Below are 25,071 nucleotides of genomic sequence, written 5' to 3' on the forward strand. Positions count from 1 at the left end.
GACCAGCAAAGTAATTATCATAAATGCAGAAGAAAGAATAAGTCAAAAGAGAACTTGTGCAAGGCCCCAACAGTAAGGCAAGTGAGAGAATGCTAGAAATAGCTTACAGCAAATAGAACAGCATGTATTTAACATATGCTGATGTTGCAGAAATATATGCGAATATATATATTCCTCTTGAACCGTGAATTATCACTGAAACCACAGAGTGCACAAATAAGAAAAGGACGATCTAGAGAAAAAGATAGATACTCATAGAATTCAAGAAGACATTTGATCCATACTAGAACAAATCTCACTCTAAGAGGGCAAGCAGTGGGATATAGTATGTGGGTAATGTGACAAAGGCAGCTTTCATAGACAAGGGTAAAGAAAGACATATTACATAATCATTTAGCTGATATAAAAGGTTGGAGTTAGACTGGAAAATACTACAAAACTTGGAAGAACAGCATTAATTCTGGCTAAATAATGGCATTTGCAAATAGGTCCAAACAGCATCTGAACAGGACACAAAGCAATGAACATACAAAAGAAAATCCAGTGATGAAACATATGATGAAAGGTATACGATGGCTTTCTTTGAAACAGTTCACAGTCCAAGTCAGGATAATCTTTGAATTCAATGATGCAGGTAGGGAAAACAGTTCTTTTGGCTTAGTGCACATCAGTGACAGGAAGCACAGCCGTTCAATTCAGCACTAGGTATGTTACTTGATCAGAATCTGACATTAGAGCAAAACAAATTCAGATTAATCAGGGAGAAGATTCCATCAGACATTACATAGAACATTAAACTTGGACACAGAACTTCATTCATTCTTCAGGTGTAAGGACACATGACACAGAAAAACAAACAACAAGTAACACATAATTTTTCCATTTGAGCTCAAACCCGTGATCAAGAATAAAATAGGGCAAAAAGGTGTTTAAAAGAAATGCTTAAAAAGTGTCTAGATCGATCAAGAATAAAAACAAAAGTAAATATCAAAAAGAGATCTGCTGAAAAATGAAAAACTGGGAAAAAGGAGAAAATGTAATCTTCACCAATCTTCAAACATTTCATCTGTGATTAACCTGGGAAAATATAAAATCTGGCAACATAAAGATTAGAGAAATTACAGCTCAATTGAAACTAAACATTCTGATATGAATTCAGCAAATTGCAGTCATAAAGCTACTTCTACTTCTTTTACATGGCTGTGCTACTAGGAGGCGCTGTGCTCATTAATACTCAGTTTCCACTCAATTCTTTTTTCTTTCCTCTTCTGGAAGACAGTCCTGCAACAGAATCTTTGTTACTGAGATAGCACTTTTGCATCTGGGGAAGACACTCTCCTCTGGGAAATGACAAAGCATTATTAATTGTGACATGTAACTTAAACATAAGGGCAATTTTAAATTTGCAAGAAAAGGCTTAGGGATGTACTGTAAGTGTGCTAGTATGATGACCAAATCTCTGCTGCTAAATAACTTTTTCTCAATGTTCCCATAACTATTATGATGTGTCTTAATATCTATTAATTCCTTGCCAATCCGTTTTTAAACTAAACACACGAACAGCCCTCGGCACCCCCCTTTGCTGACCGCTTTCTCCATCACTGCACTGCTAGACGTGGTGATTTTTAAACATTAACACTAATCCCTGCAAACTGCAGCATCGGTTCAATTCCCACAGCAGATAATGCTCTTAATGCCAGCTGAGCATGGACTCCTGTAGAAAACAGCAATATAAAAATGTTGTTCATAAAGGGAGTTTGTTTTACTTTTACCGAGATGTCATCAGAACCAGAATATCTTTTTTGTATGGCGAGTTGTACAGGGTAATTCCCTAGATCTGCTCTGCGCTCATTGCTGGGGGTTGAGGGGATTTCTGTGGATGCAGAGTGCATGTTTACATTTAGCCCTGTGATGGTCACATGTTCAGTGTGTCACACATGTGAGAACCATCTGTCAGGTGTGTCCCGGACAAAAGAAGGTAGAGAACCACTGGTCTAATCCATTAATTACCAGTGACTGTAAGATGGTTCTGAAGTCATTGGCTTCGAGATAGGGCTTGATTTTTTTTATAAGATACAAAGTTTCTTATAAATAAGCCTTTTTTTTTTTTACTGTATCCTTGATTTGTGGTTTAAATGACAGATCAGCATCCATAATAACACCTAGGTTCCTCACTTTATCAACAAAAGGAATGTCATGCCCATCAAAATGGAAAACTGAGGGAAAGGATGATGCTTGCTTGCCCAGCCTAAAAATCTCAGTTTTGTTGATATTGAGACACAATTTGTTATGAGCAAGCCATTATTTAACTGAACTGAGTGTCCTGTTTGCATCAGAGTGTACTGGGAAAAAAAACAGAATATTATCAGCATAGATGGAACAATGTAATTCTAATTCAGACAGGAGTTATGAAATAGGTCTCAAATAAATATTAAACCAAAAAGCCGATAAAGAGAATCCCCGTGGAACCCCTGTTTTTAAGGAGTACCATGAAGAAGCCTCATGACCACAGAAAATGTTCTGAGAATGATCTGAAAGGTATGACTGAAAACACATCTAAAATAGGGCCCACCATACCTATTTCTTGAAAATGCTGCAAAAGAACGTCATGATCAATAGTATCAAAAGCGGAGGATAGATCTGAAGGACCAGTATAAAATCTTTTCTTTGGTCAAAACCTTGAATAAGCATATCCAGATTTGGTTGAAGAAGGGTCTCTGTGGAATGCTTAGGCCTAAAACCAAATGATCATGGTCTAATACATTATAGTCAGTCAAGAAATTTTAAAGTTGCTTATAGATTATTGCTTCAGTAACCTTGGCTAAAATGATGTTAGTTGAAATTAGGTTGTAGTTATTAATATCATATGGATCTAGATTTGTTTTTTTTAAATAATGGACTGATTAGGATTCTAGCAGCCGAGTTTTGTAGGAGTTATAAGGGTCTGATGGTGGAAGCTGCAAGGCCTAAGAGAAGAGCATTACAGTAGTCTATTTTTGAAAATAATACTAGTAAAACTGTTCTAAAATCCTGTGTGTGCAGTAGTGGTTTTAGTTTTTTTAAAACATGAAGCTTACAATATCCGTCCCTGATGAGATTATCCATTTTTTGTAATTAGGTTTGCTGTCTAGGGTTATGCCCAGGTCTCTGATTTTGTGAAGGATCGTGTAACTATTTGTAGGTGTTGATATATGTACTGAAACTGGATCATTTACTTTAGGGTGGAGTATGAGGAACTCTGTGTTTGCTGGATTTAATGATAGGCTTAGTTGCGCCAACAGTTGTTTGATAGCGGAGAGATAGATTTCCCAAAGTTTCAATGCTGTCTCAAGGGAATCAGTGATTGGAATTAAAATCTGTACATCATCGGCATAAATAAAATGGGTTAGTCCAAGCCCTGCTAAATATTTACATAGTGGAAGCATATATAAATTAAAACGTTTGATGATAAGGATAATCCCTGCGGTACCCCATGAGTAATGTTTAATTCTTTTGATACATGGGTATTTACTTGAACTTTATATGATCTATTGCTCAGGAATGATTTGAACCATTGAAAGGTTGTACCTGTTATACCTATTTCTTTTAATCTATCTAATAAAATCTTATGGTTATCATGTTTTTGTAAATATGATTTTAAATTTAATAAAAAAATAATTATAAAAATGCTGTCACAGTAGATGTCCTTAGTGAGTTCCCTCAGGTTATCAAGTCAAATTTGGTCATGTTATGATAACTATTGCCAAATGGACAAATGCCTTTCACACCAACTCACGTGTTCCACTAAGAATTAGATCTAGAATATTTTCCCATCTGATTGATTCTTGTACGAGCTGCTCCATGAAGCAGTCATTTATTTCATCTAGAAACTACCTTTTTAGCATCTCCTGATGTGACTTTTACCTAGTTAATACTGGGGTAATTGAAATCAACCATTATTGATGTGTTATTTATTTTATCTTCCCTAATTTCTGTTAACATTTCATTGTCTGTTCATTTTGGCCAGGTGGATGGTAGTACACCCCAACTGCTATTCTATTCCCCCCCCCCCACATGAAATTTATATCCTTATATTTTCTACAGTGCACTGGTGTACTAAGGGGGATGCAGGAGTGCAGTCCACCCCAGGTGACAGCCAGGAGGGGGGTGCCTACCAGGAAGTCAGTGGCTGCAAGTAGAGCCCATCCCACTCATGGCAGAAGAGGAAAGATGCTGGACCATGAGCGAAGCCCATCTCGCTCACGGCAGAAGAAGAGGGATGCTGCTGGGTCATGAGTGGTGGAAGCAGGGCAGGTAGAAGCCCTAGGTGGCTGCCTAGAGTGCCTTGGGTCTGGAGCCAGCAGCTATACAACCTCTTCTTCCCATCTGCATGGCCTGTAAGAGGAAATGGTGGGTCCATGCAGGTGGGAAGACCATGCAGTTGCGGCCTGATGCAGGAGGAAGATCAGTACTGTTAGCAGGAAGAGGCAGCATTGTCATTTGAGAGTATGTGGAGCAGCAACAGCACCCTCCCACCCCACTGCAGGTGAAGGAAGCAGAGCCGTACCAGCTGCTGGGGATTAAAAAAAAATGAAGAATTCCCATTTGTTGTGGGGGCTGAAGGAGGAAGCTGCTGCTGTGTTTCTGATGGGGAGCAGGGTAGAAAGTATGGGAGAGTGTGTTTTTGTCTATATGTATGTGAGAGCATGTCTGTCTGTGTGTTTCTGTCGGGAAAATCTGTATATGCCTGTGTGTTAGAGCATGTGTGTGTGTGTGTGTGGTTGTATGTATGGGTGTGAGGGTGCCTGTTTGTGTGTGAGAGAGGGAGCCTGCTGAAGGGGTGTGTATGTGTGAGAGTGACAAATGGAGGGAGCCTGTATACAAGGGTGTGTGAAAGTGTGTTCAAGAGAAAGAGAGAAAGCTTGTGAGGGAGAGGGGAACCAAAGATCACTAGGGGGCAAGAGATGGAGAAGTGAATGGGGGAAGGGGACAGAGACATGAACAGGTGAAGGAAGCAGAGCCGTGCCAGCTGCTGATACCACCCAGGAAAAAGATCTAGGCATCATAGTGGATAATACTTTAAAATCATCGGCTTAGTGTGCTGCAGCAGTCAAAAAAGCAAACAGAATGTTAGGAATTATTAGGAAGGGAATGGTTAATAAAACGTAAAATGTCATAATGCCTCTATATCACTCCATGGTGAGACCACACCTTGAATACTGTGTACAATTCTGGTCGCCGCATCTCAAAAAAGATATAGTTGCGATGGAGAAGGTACAGAGAAGGGCAACCAAAATGATAAAGGGGATGGAACAGCTCCCCTGTGAGGAAAGGCTGAAGAGGTTAGGGCTGTTCAGCTTGGAGAAGAGACGGCTGAGGGGGGATATGATAGAGGTTTTTAAGATCATGGGATGTCTTGAACGAGTAGATGTGACTCGGTTATTTACACTTTCGAATAATAGAAGGACTAGGGGGCATTCCATGAAGTTAGCAAGTAGCACATTTAAGACTAATTGGAGAAAATTATTTTTCACTCAACGCACAATAAGACTCTGGAATTTGTTGCCAGAGGATGTAGTTAGTGCAGTTAGTGTAGCTGGGTTCAAAAAAGGTTTGGATAAATTCTTGGAGGAGAAGTCCATTAATGGCTATTAATCAAGTTTACTTTTAGGAATAGCCACTGCTATTAATTGCATCAGTAGCATGGAATCTTCTTAGTGTTTGCGTAATTGCCAGGTTCTTGTGGCCTGGTTTGGCCTCTGTAGGAAACAGGATGCTGGGCTTGATGGACCCTTGGTCTGACCCAGCATGGCAATTTCTTATGTTCTTATGTTCGAATGGGGATGGAGAAGTGAATGGGGGGGACGGGGGGCAGAGACGTGAACAGGGGGGAATGGGGATGGAGAAGTGAACCTGGGGTGGGGGGTGCCAAAGGAAGTATCTACCCTGGGTGCCAAATACTTCAGGTATGCCACTGCTACAGTGTATTTTGTTTCCTGCAGAACTTTAATCCTATTTGACTGTATGCCTTCTTTAATATATAGCCCCTCTGCCAATTTGATCTATCCCACCATTACAATATAATTTTTAGCTTGGTATGACAGTGTCCCATTGGTTATCCTCCTTTCACCAAGTCTCTGAGATGCCAATTATATATACTTCTTAATTGAGTTCTATATATACTAACTCACCCATCTTACTTTTAGACTTCTAGCATTTGTATTAGGGATGTGAATCGTTTTAGGACGATTAAAATTATCGTCCGATAATTTTAATATCGTCTTAAAACCGTTATGGAACACAATACAATAGAGATTCTAATGATTTATCGTTATAAATCGTTAGAATCGTGAGCCGGCACACTAAAACCCCCTAAAACCCACCCCCGACCCTTTAAATTAAATCCCCCACCCTCCCGAACCCCCCCCAAATGACTTAAATAACCTGCGGGTCCAGCGGCGGTCCGGAACGGCAGCGGTCCGGAACGGGCTCCTGCTCCTGAATCTTGTTGTCTTCAGCCGGCGCCATTTTCCAAAATGGCGCCGAAAAATGGCGGCGGCCATAGACGAACACGATTGGACGGCAGGAGGTCCTTCCGGACCCCCGCTGGACTTTTGGCAAGTCTCGTGGGGGTCAGGAGGCCCCCCACAAGCTGGCCAAAAGTTCCTGGAGGTCCAGCGGGGGTCAGGGAGCGATTTCCCGCCGCGAATCGTTTTCGTACGGAAAATGGCGCCGGCAGGAGATCGACTGCAGGAGGTTGTTCAGCGAGGCGCCGGAACCCTCGCTGAACGACCTCCTGCAGTCGATCTCCTGCCGGCGCCATTTTCCGTACGAAAACGATTCGCGGCAGGAAATCGCTCCCTGACCCCCGCTGGACCTCCAGGAACTTTTGGCCAGCTTGTTGGGGGCCTCCTGACCCCCACGAGACTTGCCAAAAGTCCAGCGGGGGTCCGGAAGGACCTCCTGCCGTCCAATCGTGTTCGTCTATAGCCGCCGCCATTTTTCGGCGCCATTTTGGAAAATGGCGCCGGCTGAAGACAACAAGATTCAGGAGCAGGAGCCCGTTCCGGACCGCTGCCGTTCCGGACCGCCGCTGGACCCGCAGGTTATTTAAGTCATTTGGGGCGGGTTCGGGAGGGTGGGGGATTTAATTTAAAGGGTCGGGGGTGGGTTTTAGGGGGTTTTAATGTGCCGGTTTTGCGATTTTTAGATTTTTCACGATTTTTCACGATTTTTCACGATATTTTACCCCCCCAAACGGCAACAATACGATTCCCTCCCCCTCCCAGCCGAAATCGATCGTTAAGATGATCGAGGACACGATTCACATCCCTAATTTGTATACAGACATTTCAAAGTATGAATTTTATTTGTATTAATAACTTGCTTATCAATTCAAAGGGGTAACTTGGAATCTTTCTGCTCTGTCTGCACTTTACTTAAAAGCACCTGGGCTACTTTAGCATTTATTGCAATCTATCAATTGGGATACCCTACCTTCCCTGTTTTGTTTGTATTCTTCATAGATACATCTTTCCAAACCATGTGCTTTTGATTGACCATCAGCTTTCCCCCATCCTAGTTTAGGTGGCTTTTTCTCCATTTTAAATGTTAATGCCAACACCGTGGGTCCACTCTGGTTAAGATAGAACCTATCCAACAGGGCACGATGGTGGCATCTAGAGAGGACATTTAAGGTTGCTCCTTGTCCTTCCTTGGTTTCCTGGCTAATTTCCTTGGTTTCCTTGGTTTCCTGGCTAATTTCTTTACTATTGACACTATTCCTTACTATTGACACTATTAAACTATTAAACTATCCTTACTATTGACACTATTAAACTATTACTATTAAACTATTACTATTAAACTAATTAAACTAATTAAACTAATGTAATCTATGGTAAATAGTTCCATCTCATTCCATCGTATTGCAATTTTACAAGAATGTTTTATTTAAACTAATGTAATCTATGGTAAATAGTTCTATTGTAAATACATACCTCTGTAAATAAGTTCCATCTACTTTAACGGTTGCTCTTTTCTATCTCATGCTACCTATCTTTTCCCTCTCCTCTCCTGTCTCCCCTTCCCCTCTCCTCTTTCTGGCCTGCTCCCATCCCATGCTCCCTGTTCATTGTAATTTCCTCCTATATTTGAGTTACCTGTAAACCGGCGTGATGTGCCATACGAACGTCGGTATATTAAAAGTTGTTAAATAATAATAAATAATAATAATAATACTATGTCACCAAAAAGAAAAGGAAAGGTGAGAATTTTTCTCTCTATTCCTTCTAACCTGGACAATCAACATTTGATCACCTCCTTTATGTCCTCGGAGCTAGTTTTTCTTGGGGGAATTTCCCCATTGCGTGCAGTGTCAAGGGAGCATCACATTCGCCAGGGGAAGAGGCTTCTCTCAGCTACTTGGATATGTGTCCACTGTCTGCTTGGAGAGGAGGGCAGAACCGCAAGCACCTCATCACTGTTGGATGACCTTCAACCGCGATGCAGGTAGAGGTGGGCTCATGTGACTATGCCATTAGAATACAGAGGACCTACTGTGTTTCCAGAGATGGGTGATGTGTGGAGAATGCAGTTGTACTATCTCTCTCTGCCAATCTAGTTGTCTGCAGATGGTATTGCCAAAGGGAATCCTTCAATGCCATCTTTCCAATTAGGCCATCTCTCTCCTCTGGATGAGTTACAGCTATCCCCAGTTAAGCCGGCTGTTGTGACTTTGGAAGTGTTATGGAAGTTAACCGCAAGTCTTGGCATTTCTATAAAGGAATGCACTTGCAAGGTTGATTCATTGTCAACATGTTTAGATCCAGCAATTAAAAAACATGAGGAACAGATTATTGGAATTCATACTAAAATCCAGTCTTTGGCGTCAGACATTAAAAATATTTGTTCTTTTGATGCATCAGTTTCCAAAGACAAGCTATTTCTTTCTTGCAGAATTGAAGCTCTCGAAAACTGGAATAGACTTTTCAATTTAGGATGGGTTAATTTCCTGAAAATTATTGGGGATCTTCCTTTTATTACTTTGAGGAAATATTTCTTTGATGTGCTGTCTATTACTGAGGATTAAGGCATTTTTTCTGCCTATTTCAACTCACTCAACTGTGTTTAGGTCTGATCAGTCTCCAGCTGGAGCAGATGCATTTAATTTGACAACCTTTTTGGAAAATTCTGGCCCTGCAGTATTTGAGCACTGTACTCCACTTGCTTCCTTTGTTAGTGAGCAAGACATAGGGAAAATCATGAAATCATATTTCCATAATATTAATTCTTTGTTTTATGCTCAGGTAGTCCAGCATTTTCCCTATTTCATTCTCTACATAAGATAGACAACATGTTTTTTTTTTCTTTGAGGCAAGAAACTGTAGCAATTGGCACATCTTTTACTTTACACTACCCTTGCAAGTGCACTGTTAAATTTTTGAGTTCTTGAATTTCTCTAGCTCAGTTGCAGATTCACAGCCTGCAACTTCTACAACTGTAGGTTCAAACTCTGTCAACACTGACATAAGAGTGAGAAGGCAGGTAAATTGCCTCCTTAATGTTGAGATTAGGTCTGTGATTTTGCCATACGTCTTAAGGGATTTCCTGATTTTCTCAAATATTTTTATTGAGCCTTCAACAGAAAAAGGTTGGGAAAAACTGATTCAGAAAGCCAATGTGGGCAGTTCAAAGTTATTTAACAAGATCAGTAGACATGGAGAATAAAGCAAAAATCTCCTACATTCAATATTATCTAACTCCATCCTTTGTTTAGAAGTTAGAGAAACATGCTTTGATTTCTAAAACTATATGGGATGGATTTGTAAATTTGGTTTATTGGTTTTTTATGTTATGTGAATTTGTTTTATTCTGTTAATGTGTTTTTTATTTGATAATTGGTTATTGATTGTATTTTATGATTGTATTTCTATTTGTACTGCCGCTTGGGTAATAGGTTTAATCAAGCAGGATATTATGTTTTAATAAAATGAAATGAAATATAGAAATGTTTAACCTGTGAAAGACTTAATATTTCTTATTTATTTTATTAACTTCCAGGTCCCATAAGCAGCATTTTGGTGAACAAATACGGTAGTCGTCCAGTGGTGATAGCAGGAGGCATTTTGTCATCCATTGGAATGATTGCTGCCTCTTTCTGCAACAGTGTCCTTGAGCTTTATATATGCATAGGATTCATTGGAGGTAAGTAAATGGTCACAAACAGTAAGCACAACAGAATACAAGTGAATTTATCTTTGCAACTAATCATTCAAACAGATATATGCTACAAACCCATTAAACCTTTTAAGCTGGCACTCACTATTTCCTTTGTCTCCATTTTTGTGAATTAATACATCGAGGTCAGTATTCAAAGTGTTAGTATGGGTAACTTTTGAAATTACTCAGACAAAGCTTTAGATGTGATAATTTTGCCCTTCCCCCCTTCCTCTGGCCAAATGTTGTCATTACCTGCAGAAAATTTCCTTGGCTACAAAGAAGCAGTGCTGGGGATATTCCCAAAGGTAATTTTATTCTGCCCAATTATTCAGTGCTGCCTGGCAAGGTTAGCTGGATAAAACTGGTTGGAAAAACACCTTTTCTAAAGTTATCTGGATGACTTTATCCAGGTACAGTCATCAGAACACTTATCCAGGTATGTTAAGCTGAATACCCAGTTAAAGTAATATGCTTACCTTTTCCTGGATAACTTTTCTACTCCATTCAGTAAGAACCTCATTGAGATCCTTATTCAGAAGCATTTAACCAGATAATTTATTTAATTTTATTTTAGAAATTTATATCCTGTCTATTTACAATTCTAAGTGGATAACTCAGATGTTATCCAGCTAAATGAATATTTGGGCACTTAGGCCTGGATTTATCAAAATGCACTAAATATCACATGCCACAGGGAAAGGGGTGTGTTTTATGGTAATAGGCAGTTTATCGCAATTTGCGCTAATACCTATGCGAAGCGCTATCTTAGTGCAAATTACGATGGACTTTCTACCTGGGTAATATCAAGCTAGGTTGAGAGAACATTGCACAAATCTCATCTTTGGGTCATCAAATCTTCACAAGAGAGCACTGTTCTGTTCGTACGTCTCACTTTGAATTTCAAAGTGGCCCCTAACCCCTACACTACTACCTAAACCTCACCTCGAGTTACTAGGTGGGCCTCCCATAGAGATATAAATACCTATCTAGTGTGAGGGCATTATGGCCAGTCTCTCTCTCTCTCTCTCTCTCTCTCTCTCTCTCTCTCTCTCTCATCACATGGTACTCTCCCCTTTTTCTCATTTGCATCACACCATGCGTTAAAGGCATTTTTTGCATGCGAAAATGCCATATAGCAGTTTGATAAATGACCCCCTTAACCAGTTAAATTCTAGCTAGATACATTTTTATTTGGATAAAATTTGGCTGGATAAGTCTGGGGTGCTCCAGAGGCGGGGTGGGGGCATAATTTTGAGGAGCTGAGTTAACTGGGTAACTTATCCAGCTAATTTTGCTTGGCCTATACATCTGTCTTAAAGTTAACCGGATAAACTTATCTGGTTATTTTTTAATATGAACCTCAATGGTTTTAATTCTATAGGTCTATATGTATAAATACTTGCTACTATAGTGTAAATATGACAAGGATATGTATTCCCTTTTAAAATGTGTTTAGTAAAGTATTGGTAATAAGTAGATATGTGCTTCGTTTTTCGCCCGAGATAGGAAATTCAACGAAATTTCCTAACTCGTTGTGGTTTCGGAGGCCCCAAAACCCGAAAAGAATTTTCCCCGACTTTCGGGGAAATTTCGTTTTTCGGGTTTGCATGGGGAGAGGGACACTTTTTTTTTTTTTTTAAATTAAAACCCACCCTAAACATTTAAATAAACTATAATACAACACCCCCCCCCTGATTTTATTTATTTATTTATTTATTTATTTAATTTTATATACCGGCAACCGTTTGCACATCGTGCCGGTTTACAGATAACTTACAACAAGGATATATAGGCAAAGCCTTTACAAGAAACAGTATAAAACATAAGCTCAAAACAAACGGAGCAAATAACTAGATAACTTGTGGAAGGAGGGGGTGGGGTGATCGAGACAGAGGAGGGGGCAGGGGAGGGTGAAACTGGTACATAAGGAAAAAATATGCACAAGGGTCGAGTGAATTATTGATATATACATATGTTATATACAAAATTGTTTAAGCGCGTAGAGGCTCAGTACTTGAGGTGAGGAGGTGTGTACGGTTGCGTTAAGTGACAAAAATTATGTGCTAGAGGTTAGGTGTGGGGTTTGTATTTCCTTAGAGCAGAGCTTTCCAAAGTGTGTGTCGCGACACTTTACTGTGTCGCCTGAGGTGTGCCGGTGTGTCGCGCAAGCCCGGTGCACGTGACACACCGGCAAGTGCAGGGACCGGGAACCCATGGCTCCGAGCCAGATATGCTGCATCTGGCTTGCAGACAAGTATCGCCACACTTTCCCGCTGACCCAGCTGCTCCCCGGTCCTCCTCCACCTGGGCGGAACGCGGCAGGACAGCTGGAGTCAGCGGCACCGGCGTGCTCTCTTCTTCCCGCCCCCCTCCCCCGGAAGAGGAAGTGGAGAGTATCGGGTGAGTGCGCGGCAAGAAGAGGCCACGCTAGTGCGCTCGGCATCGGCCCGAAGAAAAGAAGACTGCAGCGCGGCTCGGAGGAAAATGTTCAACCGCGGCCGATGGGACTCCGCCTCCGCGAGGGCTGAAAATGAAGAGGTTAGCGTTGGGAGGAGGCTGCTGCTGCTGCCGCGAGGCGCGAGTTCCCCCGGGAGTTCCCCCGGGAACTCGTGCCTCGCGGCAGCAGCCTCCTCCCAATGCTAACCTCTTCATTTTCAGCCCTCGCGGAGGCGGAGTCCCATCGGCCGCGGTTGAACATTTTCCTCCGAGCCGCGCTGCAGTCTTCTTTTCTTCGGGTCGATGCCGAACGCACTAGCGTGGCCTCTTCTTGCCGCGCACTCACCCGATACACTCCACTTCCTCTTCCGGGCCGCGGGGCCCTGTGTGTGTGTATGAGAGAGTGAGAGATTGCATGTATGTGAATGATTGAGAGCCTGTACATGTGAAAGAGAGTATGTCTGTGATTGAGAGCCTGCCTGTGAGAGAGAGAGCATGAATGTAAGTTTACCATTGGGAACCTGTATGTGTAAGTTTGTGATTGAAAACCTGTTTGTGTGAAAGAGTATGTGTGTATGATTGAGATCCTTTGTGTGTGAGAGAAATCATGTGTATGTATGATTAAGAGCCTGTGTGTATAAGTAAGAGAGAGATCATGTGTGTCTGTGTGTGATTGAGAGCTGGTTTAGGTGATGGAGCATGTGAGTATGTGATTGAGAGCCTGTGTTTAAATGAGAGAAAGAGACCATGTGTGTCTGTGTGTGATTGAGAGCTGATTTAGGTGAGGGAGCATGTGAGTATGTGATTGAGAGCCTGTGTGTAAATGAGAGAAAGAGAGGACATGTTTGTAAGCATGTGAATGAGAGTCTGTGTGTGAGAGAAAAAGACAGCATGTATGTGTGTGATTGAAAGCCTGTGTGTCTATAAGCGTGAAAAGATAGACAGCATGTGTGTAACTGTGTAATTAAGAGCCTATATAAGTGAGAGAGAAAAAACATGTGTATATGTGAGTACTGAGAGCATGTGTGTATAGGTGTGTCATTGAGAGCCAGTGTGAGAGAGAGCGCTGGTATGTGACTGAGAGAGGAGAAAGTTCCAAGCAAACCAGCCCTCCTCCTGCTAATTCAGAACAATCTCAGGACACCTGGATATCAAACGTTCCCAGGTATGCAGAGCAAAAAAATGTTTGTATCCTTATTATTTTTCATTACTGGGTCTTTGTGTCTGCTATTTTGAAATATTTTGTTGGTATCTGGAAATGTTTTATATGAGTTTTTAATTATTGGATATTCCACTCATCAGCTGTTTCGAAATATGTTCTTTTTGTTAGTACAGTTTTACTGCTGATGATTTTATATTTCTTGATTTGTTTTATAAGGATGGGTGATGTTTCTTTTTTCCTTTGTTACACTGCATACAACCTCTGGTTTGCTAGTAGACTGAATTACTGTGTCCCGAAATTATGTTTGTCTAAAAAGTGTGTCACCAACATGAAAAGTTTGGAAAGCTCTGCCTTAGAGGGTGTGGGTGTAGGTCCTGTGGAGGGGGTGTTAGTACAAGAGGGTGGTAGGGTTAGGGTGTTAGTAGGTGATGATGATGATTGGGGGTATGCTTGGAGGAAGAGCCAGGTTTTGAGTTTCTTTTTGAAGGTGGGTGTGGAGGTTTCAGAGCGTAAGTCAAGAGGCATGGAGTTCCAAAGGGAAGGGCCTGCGAGGGAAAGGGCCCTATTGGTGGTGGAGATGAGTCTAGTGGATTTTATGGAGGGAGGAATGAGAGTTCCACGGAGAGAGGAGCGGGTGGGTCTTGTGGAGGTACGAGGGAGGAAGGGTGGGTTAAGCCAGTTGTAGTGTTCGTTGATTATGCTTTTGTGGATGAGGGTAAGGGTCTTGTATAAAATTCGTGAGTGGATAGGAAGCCAGTGGAGATTAAAGAGGGTAGGGGTGATGTGGTCTTTCTTTTTGGCATTGTTGAGGATGCGTGCAGTAGCGTTTTGAAGGAGTTGTAGAGGTTTGATGTAGGAAGCAGGGAGTCCCAGTAGGAGAGCGTTACAGTAATCAATTTTTGAAAAGATTATGGATTGGAGTACAGTACGGAAATCAGAGAAGTAGAGGAGGGGTTTGAGTTTTTTGAGAGTTTGTAGTTTGAAGTAGCAGCTGCTAAGGATAGATTTGATATATGGTTTGAAAGTTAGTTGGTTGTCAAGTATGACACCTAGGTTTCTTGTGTCAGAGAGAAAGTTAGAGGGTTGGAGGGTGGGGGGGGGGGGAGGGTGTGGGTGCATGTCTAGAGGAGATGAGGAGGAGTTCAGTTTTTTGTGGGTTAAAAGCTAGGTGCATGTCAGTGAGAAGTTGGTTTATGGAAGCGAGAATGGTGTTCCATTTTTGGAGAGCAGTGAGAACAGAATTTGTGAAAGGAATGAGGATTTGCACATCATCTGCGTAGATGAAGTGTGTAATCCCAAAGTTGGAGAGGAGGTTTGTAAGGGGGAGCATGTAAATGTTAAACAAGGTGGAAGAGAGGGAGGATCCTTGGGGGACGCCACATTCAAGATTAATAGGGGGGGACGTGAAATTGTCAGTGAGGACTGTGTAGGTACGGTTTTGGAGGAAGGATTTTATCCAGCAGAGGGCAGTACCTGAGATTCCTATGCTGATGAGAGTGTTGATGAGGATGTTGTGATCTACAGTGTCGAAAGCGGCGGAGATATCTAGCATGGCGATGAGATAGGAGTTGCCAGCGTCCATACCTTTGATGATGGTGTCTGTGAGGGAGAGGAGTAGGGATTCGGTGCTGAGGTGCTTTCGGAAACCATATTGTGTGGGTGGGAGTATGTTGGATTGTTCTAGGTAGTCGGAGAGGCGGGAGTTTACTAGTTTCTCAATGATTTTGGAGAGGAAAGGGAGGTTGGAGATGGGACGGAGATTGGAAAGGTTGGAGGGGTCAAGGGAGGGTTTTTTTAAGATGGGTTTGACCACGGCTTGTTTCAGGGAGATAGGTACTAGGCCGTGTTCCAGGGAGCAGTTAGCGATTTTGGAGAGTGAAGTGGCTATGGTTTTGGGGATAGCGAGGAGTAGTTTGGTAGGGATAGTTTCTGAGGGGTGGGAGGAGGGTCTCATCTTTTTTAAAATGTTTTCTATTTCTAGAGATGAGGAAGGTTCAGAAGATGAGAGGATAGTGAGTGTCTGTGGGGTGGGGGGGTGATGCAATTAGTGATGGGGGGAATTTTTGGTATTCGGGGTAAATTTGGCGGTGATGTTGGATATTTTGTTCTTAAAGAACATGGCAATTTCATTGCATCGGGTTTGTGTGGAGGGGATTTGGGATGTAGGCACGTTGGATTTGGTAAGATTTGAGACTAGAGTGAATAGTGCATTAGGGTTGAATTGGAGGTGATGAATTTTCTTGATCCATCTTGTGCTCCTGTCATGTGACTGGAGCTGACCAATGGCACCGAAAGCCTCTGTGACATAGTATGGGCAAAGGCTATCAGCGCCATTTTGATTACTGGCAGCCGACAACGAAATTGCTTTCGGACCCCCGCTGGACCCCCAGGGATTATTGGCAAGCCTTGGGGGGGTCAGGAGGGGGCTCTTGACCCCTCCTGACCCCCCCAAACCCACTCCTTGTATGGGTTTTCTCGTTTCGTTTTTTTGAAAAACGAAACGAGGAAACCCGAAACCGGGCCAAAACATGAAACGGCAAAGGAAACTTAAAGAAAACCCACCCCAAGCATTTAAAATCAGTTTTCTACATAAATACAAAGTTTACAAACTACCCCCCCCCCCCATCCCGATCCCTCCCCAAGACTTACTAAGTACATCCCTGGTGATCCAGTGGGGTCCCGGGTTCCATTTGCCCTCCGTGCCCGTGCTACTGCAAGCCGTGCTCTTTAAAATGGTGCCGAATAGCCTCTGAATTACCATGTCACAGGGGCTACCGGCGCCATTGGTCAGCCCCTGTCACATGGCCATCGGCGCCATCTTGTGCTCCTGTCATGTGACTGGAGCTGACCAATGGCGCCGAAAGCCTCTGTGACATAGTATGGGCAAAGGCTATCGGTGCCATTTTGATTACTGGCAGCCGACAACGAAATTGCTTTCGGACCCCCGCTGGACCCCCAGGGATTATTGGCAAGCCTTGGGGGGGGGTCAGGAGGGGGCTCTTGACCTCTAGGGTAGACATTTACTCAAAGGAAAATTTATATGTCTGAGACACATCCCACAAAAAAATGGGATAAAAACAATTGGAGGACCCTAAAAATGCATACCCCCCTAAAATGCTAAAATAAAACAGGGTAAAATAGTAGCAGGGGCTACACCCTAGCTTTGCCTTTTCAGAGCATTGTGATTTTAATAATGATTACTGAAATACATTTCCAGAAACCTCCTATTTATCCCCTCTGTATCTTGACTAGATAGTAAGATCCTCAGAGGAGAGCTGCCACTTATGTGTATCTGCACAGCACTGCATAATCTAGTAATGCTGTAGAAATAGTAAGTAGTAATATTAAGATGTACAGCTTCTAATGCACCTGTTGCTATCTAATTTACCATGTTATGTAATATATATAAATTATACTGAGCTTATATCATATAATGTTCTTCTATTCTTTCTTAGGTTTGGGCTTAGCCTTCAACTTGCAGCCTGCTTTAACCATCATTGGCAAATATTTCTTTAAGAAGAGGCCGATTGCTAATGGACTGGCCATGGCTGGAAGCCCTGTTTTTTTAAGCACCTTGGCACCACTCAATCAGTTTCTCTTTAATAAATTTAATTGGCGAGGAAGCTTTCTTATTCTGGGAGGAATTTTATTGAACTGCTGTGTGGCTGGATCACTCATGAGACCTGTGGGATCAATGGTAACTGTGTCAGTAAAGAAGGCTATAGAAGAAGGAGATGGGGATTCCCACCTAAACAACTCCAAAAAGAAATCATCATTCTTCCAAAGCATTAATGCATATTTAGATCTATCCCTTTTTAAACATAGAGGATTTCTTATTTATTTGTCTGGAAATGTAATCATGTTCATTGGTTTCTTTGCTCCTATTGTATTTCTGGCTCCTTATGCCAAGCATATGGAAATTGATCAGTATTCTGCTGCTTTTTTATTGTCTATCCTAGCTTTTGTAGATATGGTTGCGAGGCCTACTATGGGACTAGTAGCAAACTCTAAATTGATCCGGCCAAAGATTCAGTACTTCTTCAGTTTTGCTGTCATGTTCAATGGAATTTGCCATGTCTTATGTCCATTAGCCAATGACTACACAGGACTTGTAGTGTATTCTGTCTTTTTTGGATTTGCCTTTGGGATGGTCAGCAGTGTTCTCTTTGAGACTCTGATGGATATCGTTGGTGCTGCCAGGTTCTCCAGTGCTGTTGGACTCGTTACAATAATAGAATGCTGCCCAGTTCTCATTGGTCCACCAATGGGAGGTAAGCTTTCATCTTATATTGCTTTCCTGTTTAAATATTATCTAACAATTGCCACGTGTGCCTTCTTTTTGAATGAAATTATAGGGTTATGGTGCTTATCAATGATATCAATCAATGAACCATAAAAACCTCCCGATAAATTAAATCAGACGCTTCTATTAATTATGTTTGACCTTTATAATAGGCATCATCGTACAGTTCTCTGACTTTATTACTCTCCCTTATATTTAATCATTGGTCAATGATGATAATAATCTTTTTTCTTGTTTTTTTATATGATTTTTTTCAAAGTACTATACCAAAATCCCAGTGTAATTAAAAGTTTAAACTTAGCTTGAGGTTTTGACGCCGTTGGTTTTTCATAAACATTTTATGATGCCAGAAAAGCCCGACATGGGTCCATGTTTCGAACGGTATTCGTTCTTTTTCAAGCATTGTTGGCGTGTTCGTCTCAAAGTCTTTGACCGGAAAAATGTTTACTGCATCACCAAGTTAAATGTGAGACGAACACACCAACAACACTGATTACGCCCTTGAAAAAGAACGAATACCGTTCGAAACATTGACCCATGTCAGGCTCTTCTGGCATCATAAAATGTTTATGAAAAACTAACGGTGTTAATTAAGGAGCAGACTGGGAGGGAACAACCCCACCACCTACCCTAACCTCCCTTCCCCTTTCCCTTCCCCTCTTCTCCCCACCCCCTAAATGTAGCCTACCTACCGGTTGTTTTTTTTTTTTTTGTCTCTTAAGTTGCTGCTCCTCCAGATCAGAAGCAAGTTGTGTGTGCCGGTGCCTCAAGCCCCACCCCTCCCTGCCATCTCCCTACCCCTTTTCTTCGGCCCAGCTTTTCTGCACGTAATGAGGGTTATGGGCGCGGCCGGGCTCCTTCTAAAATGTGCACAGCGCACGCAAGGCCCAGTCACACATGTAACCCCTATTTTTTTATGCGCTCCAGCCATTTAAAATTCGACCGAATATGCACAAATTATGCCCTCCAAAGAGCAGGTGTAACTTTCTGGGAATTATTCTTGCTTGTACTAGGCTAATTACCCACAAATTTTCAAATCAAATGTATGAATATAACTTTCAAAAGGATTTACATGTGTAAAAAAAAAAAGAGTTTTGCATATGTAAATGGATTTTATGAATATAAATGGGTACTTAAAAATTGCTACTTTTATTTCTTTCAAAATTTACTCCATAGGGCTAAATTTTCAAAAGGTTTTATACACATAAATAGTCTTTATGCATCAAATGGGCTTTTGAAAACTTCTGAATATATGCTACTTTTACATGCAGAAAATTCACTCCTTAGTGCATAAGTTATTTTGAAAAAGTGGATAAAGTCTGCACACATAAAATTACCCTCTAGAAACACAACTACAGAAGCTCGCATAATAATAATATTTTGATGCAGTCACTTGTAGTTTTACAAATGGAAGTCCTTTTTTGGAGAAAGTGGGGGAACCCCATTGCAAGACTTTTCGGAGCAAATGTGACTGGATTAGGATTCATTCTCCTAGATGCAGTAACCTAGACCCCAATGGAATGTTTTAGATTTAAAAACCTTGACAAATTTACTTCATTTTTATTTAATTCAAATGCATTCTATTTGATGTTCAAATACATTTAGTCAAATATATTTGAGATTAATAGAAAGCATTTCAGAAAAGGTCAAGTCATAGCCGAAGATGGCCTCATAGTAGAAGCCAATTCTGGACCACCAGGATAGTTCTAGAAAAAGTCTCTTGAGAATAGCACTGATTTAGCACCTGTTTTCTCTAGTTACCTTTTACAGTTGGACTGTGTAGTCAAATGTGCATCCAATATAACCCATTCTTTTTGAGGAATGCCTTCCTTTGAATAAGTTGACTCTTATCTAGTTCCCATATTGAATTTGCATTGTTGAGTTCTATATTCCCCATAAAGGAATTTTAAAAAGGCCCTATAGATTTCTAGGAAGAGAAATTAATTCAAGTATCTACTGTATGTTCTTCATTGAGTGACTTTACTATACAGTCTAACAAGTGTCTTCTTTTTATTTTCAGGTTGGTTGGTGGACATAACTGGAAACTATAAATACATGTATTTTATATGTGGAATCATCGTAATAATAGCAAGTATCTGGCTGTTTATTGGTAATGCCATTAACTACAGATTGTTGGAAAAAGAGAAGAAACTTGAAGTAGAAAAGAAGCTGTCAAAACAGAATACTGATCTCAAAGAATCAGAACCTTTGACAAGCAAGGAGAAGGAAAATGTTATTAGCAAGGCTTCAGAAGTACTAGATGATCAATCAGAAAGAGAAACTAGTATTTAGGAAAATGCAAATTATTTGATTTCCTTCTCTTACTAAGAGGGTAATTTTGTAACATCGCGTATAAGTTAGCCTGCAAATGCACACATAAATTATACCAATTTTCAAAGAAGACATACGCACATAAGTCTGCTTTTAAAATTATCCCCACCAAATGTACTTATACACAGTGGCACATGCTACGATGTGTGCAGAATTTGTTCTTTATAATTTAGGCATATACTTTTGGAAATTGAAAAGTATGCTTGAAAGTCCATCCCCTTCCCACCCCCTTCCCCTGGAAGGCAGGCAATTTTGAAAAAGGCCATTTTTGCACATAAAACACTGTTTTACCTATAGATGTCCCTTTTAAAATTGTCCTCTAAAAGTATTTCTTGTAGATTTGTCAAAATTCGGCATAGATTTGTACTGGAATGTAATTTTATTGTAAGATTTATGTAATTTATGATCACACAAAACTATATTTATTTTTGTGGGATGGATAATCTTGAGCCTACACTTACACTAACAGGTAGATTTTAAAAGTGTTGCTCGCGTAAAACTGGCCCCATATACACATATGAGGGCCATGCGTGAGTAATGTGAATTTTAAGAAGCCAGGAAGTACGTGCATACATACTTATGCGCACACCAAGAATAAGGAGGCAGAAAAGGGGCAGGGTCAAGACTTAGTGTGTAATCCCAAATTTTGCAAAGACTGATCATGGCATGCACTGGTGCTGATGAGGAGCAATTCTAGAGATCTTGAGCAAGAAAGGGTCCTGGATGGGGGGAGGGAGGGAGGGAGGGAGGGAGCGAGAGAGAAAATATGACACTCTATGTATCTCCTACTGTAAGAGGGGCACTTTCAACTCAGGGTGGGTTACGGGGGGCAGTGTTACATTGCTCTGCCAAGGGTGCAAGGGTCTGTAGACCCTTGTAACATCGCCCTCTCCCCAAAACTCACCCTGTTGAAAGTGCCCCTCTTAGAGTGGGAAATATATAGAGTATCATATTGTCTCTCTAACAGAGTGTCTGTCTCTCTCTCTCTTTCTCCCCCTCCCCCAATATGGAAAATGATATGGTTATGGATGCATGTGCACTCCTTTTAAAATGTACCTGTTAGAGAACAATTTTCAAACTCTCAGCATTAGTTTAAAAACTGTGTACACTTTTTACTTGTGTACTTTCCACCAATTTTCAATAAAAGTACCCATGTACTTTCACTTTAAAATCTGCCATGGGTACAAAGTGTGTGTGATCATTTGCACCTGCCTTTTTTGCAGGTAAATTTTTGCTGAAAAGGTACATTCAACGATTTCAGTGCCTCCTGTCAATGCTACTAAAAATTTGCACATTGTGGAGGAATGGGGAAGGAATGTTGCCACCTCACAGGAAGACAATTCTTTCACAACCAATTAATGTGGGTAAAAGGCTTTTTGCCTATATATTGTTTTGAAAATTGCCCTTCCTTTCCCTACAGAGGCAATGTTCAAATTAGTCATTCTATGAATTTCATGGCAGTATTTTGATAAAATACAGTTTTATGGTGCTCCACTCAGCAACAACAGCTTCCAAATTTCACGGCTTGGTTTGACAATGCTGCAAAATAAACACATATCTTACGTATATTGCAGCTGTATAGTCTAACCAGTTTGCAGTAACTGTGAGTTTAATTACCCCATATTATAGGTCTGAGAAGATTTGGATATCACAGTAATGTAATCTAACAGACATTTAAGGATACATGATCTTGATCCACATTTGTTTAGTAGTGGTACAGATATTTTTTTTATTGGATAATAAAGGTAGTTTTATTCAGCTGTAATATAAGGAATCATGTCATACTAGCTTAATATGTGTAAATGTAGGGTTTTTTGTTTTACTCATATTCTTTCTAGGATGGTTGAGAGGAAAGAGTGAGATTGAAATTCATGGATTTTTTATATTTAATCTGTTAGTTATACATAACCAGAAAACACCATGAAAACTGTAGAAAAAAAAAAGTATTCAGTATTGTGCATTAAAAACTGATGAACACCTACAAGTGTGAATGTATTTGAAAATCCTCATCCATTCAATGAAATTACTCCCATGCATCCATACAATATTTCCTATATTTTCAAGCCCAAGATACATCTATATAGCAGCTGTTCCACTAGCTAGGAGGGCTTAGGGACTCACTTAGACTTGGGAGCCAATTTGTGATTTATGCTCTTGGGTTCTTCCTGACAGAGGAAAAGGTTAAAGTCTTTCAAGGCCCTTAGGTGGTTTGAAGGTCTTCTTCTTCCTTCTAGTAAAAAATGAATAAATAAATAAATAAATCACACTGCTACTCAGTTTGATGGTGTTAATATATAAATGATTTCCTGGAAGGAGTGATGCAGATGTATAAAATCAATAGAGGGAATACATACAGCAATACATACAGCAAAAACAAAAGACAGCACAAAGTCTAAAATCTGCAGTCACTACACAATCTTCTCACACTAGGGGTTTTCTTCCTCCACTACCCATTAGTTTCTAGATAGAACCCTCCCTGGGCTCTATCCTTTTCTGGTAACTGCTCTCTGCTCTGGTGTGCAGATCTCTGTAATCCTGGAAAATGAACCGGAACACTCTCCTGAATGAATAGATGAGCTTCTGCTGATTTTTCCTAAGCAGCAACTTTGAAAGTCGATCTTCTGTTAAAACCAGCAAATCAATAGTAATTTTGCATTAAAAATTACAGAAAGATATCTTGTTTAAATTTTGAGCATGTGAAGAATGTGTCTGTTTCTGTTCACTTCCGGCCCAATTTTAAATGCCCGGCGAGTGTAAAAAAACAGGGGCTATGCGCGCGACCGGGCCCCTTTTAAAGTGTGCACGGCGCGCACAACCCTCGCTAAGCGCACAACAGCCAGGTGAAAGAAAATGGGTGGTCCTTGGAAGGGGAGGGGTGGTCCAGGGGCGGGGCAGGGCTGGAGGCTCCAGATACAGTGGCCATTTGCTGCTGTGCTGGGGGATCACGTGCCGGCAGCCTGCTGACTCAGAGCCTGATGTACCAGACATACAAATTCTAGCATCCACTGCAGCCAAATTTCTGAGGCAAAGCTTGATTGTAGTACATGTCTAGGTAAATACTCCATATTGACAGGGTAAGGCAACGTTAAAGGTACACAAATAGGAATGGTGATGATTGTAACTGAATTTCCCCCTGCTATTCCACATGTGGGTCTTAATATGTTAAAGCTGCTTATATTCATCACCAGCAGGCTATAAATATAGCCCAAATTAACCTATTCTGATTTCCTGCCCATGCTGCAATGCTGCCAATCACTGAGAAGCAAGAAGGAATATTACCAACAAACTTTTGAAAATCAATGGCTATCCTTTTTAATGAGGTGATACATGGATAAACAGTCACCACATATCTGGATAAGTTTTATTCAGTTAGAAAATGAAAATGTGAGTAATGCTTATACAGATACAGAGTTCATAGCTAGGTAAGCTACTTTAGGGGCTGATTTATTAAGACTTTTCTCCCATTCTGTGTCTATGGGAAAAATTCTTAATAAATTGGGCACATAGGCCTGGATTTATCAAAATGTGGTAAATATTGCATGTGATGGGAAAAGGGGTGTGTTTTATGGTAATAGAGTTTATTGCAATTTGTGCTACTACCTATGTAAAGAGCTAAGTTGCTGTAAATTGTGATAACATTTTTGCACTTTGAGATAAGTGCCAGAATGTGGTATTTCCTACATATAACCACTGGGGGGACCATGTTTACTGCCTGGAGAGAGAGAGAGAGAGAACCTAGCCATAATGCCAGCACCCTAGATAAGTCTTTATATCTCTGTGGGAGGCCCACCTAGTAACTCGAGGTGAGGTTTAGGTATTAGTGTAGCGGGTTGGGGCCACTGACATTCAATGTGAAATGTACAAACAGAACAGTGCTCTCTTGTGAACATTTGATGACTCTCAGAGTGAGGAAACTCACCCAGAGATGAGATTTGTGCAATGTTCTCTCAACCTAGCTTGATGGACTCTCTACCTGGGTAACATCAAGCTAGGTTGAGAGAACATTGCACAAATCTCATCTCTGGGTGAGTTTCCTCATTCCGAGGGTCATCAAATGTTCACAAGAGACCACTGTTCTGTTCGTACGTCTCACATTGAATGTCAAAGTGGCCCCTAACCCCCTACACTAATACCTATACCTCACCTCGAGTTACTAGGTGGGCCTCCCATAGAGATATAAATACTTATCTAGGGTGATGGCATCATGGCTAGGTGTGCTCACTCTCTCTTTCTCTCTTAACTAGGTTGACACTCTGGGAGCTTCAAACCAGCATCTGCAAAAAAACATCACAACAGGTGATACAGCTTAACACTCCTGAAACAGTTGTAGCTAAAATCAGCATTAAAGCCATGCAATAGGGCTTCACAAAACAGTAAAGACTGCCCCTAACTACTCCTCTTTTTTGGATTTGCATCGCACCATACGATAAGCCCTTAACGCATGCAAAAACGCCTTAGGGCATTTTGATAAATGAGGGGGTTAGCCAGGTATTTTTAGATCTTAGCTGGACAACTATATATAGTGGCTGTGTTAGTATCTATATTGCTGCTCAGCTGATAAAGACCAAAAAGTTTCTTAGAATCCTTCCTAGAATCTATGCTAGTGGTTATCCACCTAGCTTAATAAACCTTTCATCCT

The 25,071-nt window shown here is 41.0% G+C and overlaps 1 protein-coding gene across 4 annotated transcripts in view; it reads left to right on the forward strand.

Moving 5' to 3' along the window:
* The window catches only part of SLC16A7 (solute carrier family 16 member 7), a 256,587-nt gene extending 234,171 nt beyond the window's left edge, over positions 1-22,416 (forward strand). For all 4 annotated transcript variants that reach the window (XM_029617156.1, XM_029617157.1, XM_029617158.1 and 1 more), the window contains exons 3-5: positions 10,042-10,185; positions 17,254-18,069; positions 20,122-22,416. In XM_029617156.1, coding sequence (XP_029473016.1) covers positions 10,042-10,185; positions 17,254-18,069; positions 20,122-20,393 — 1,232 coding nt within the window. In that variant the 3' untranslated portion in view covers positions 20,394-22,416. The remainder of the gene's footprint in view (positions 1-10,041; positions 10,186-17,253; positions 18,070-20,121) is intronic.
* The last annotated feature ends 2,655 nt before the right edge of the window (positions 22,417-25,071 follow it).

The sequence above is a fragment of the Rhinatrema bivittatum genome, chromosome 9 (assembly GCF_901001135.1).
Source record: "Rhinatrema bivittatum chromosome 9, aRhiBiv1.1, whole genome shotgun sequence".
Taxonomy (NCBI): Eukaryota; Metazoa; Chordata; class Amphibia; order Gymnophiona; family Rhinatrematidae; genus Rhinatrema; species Rhinatrema bivittatum.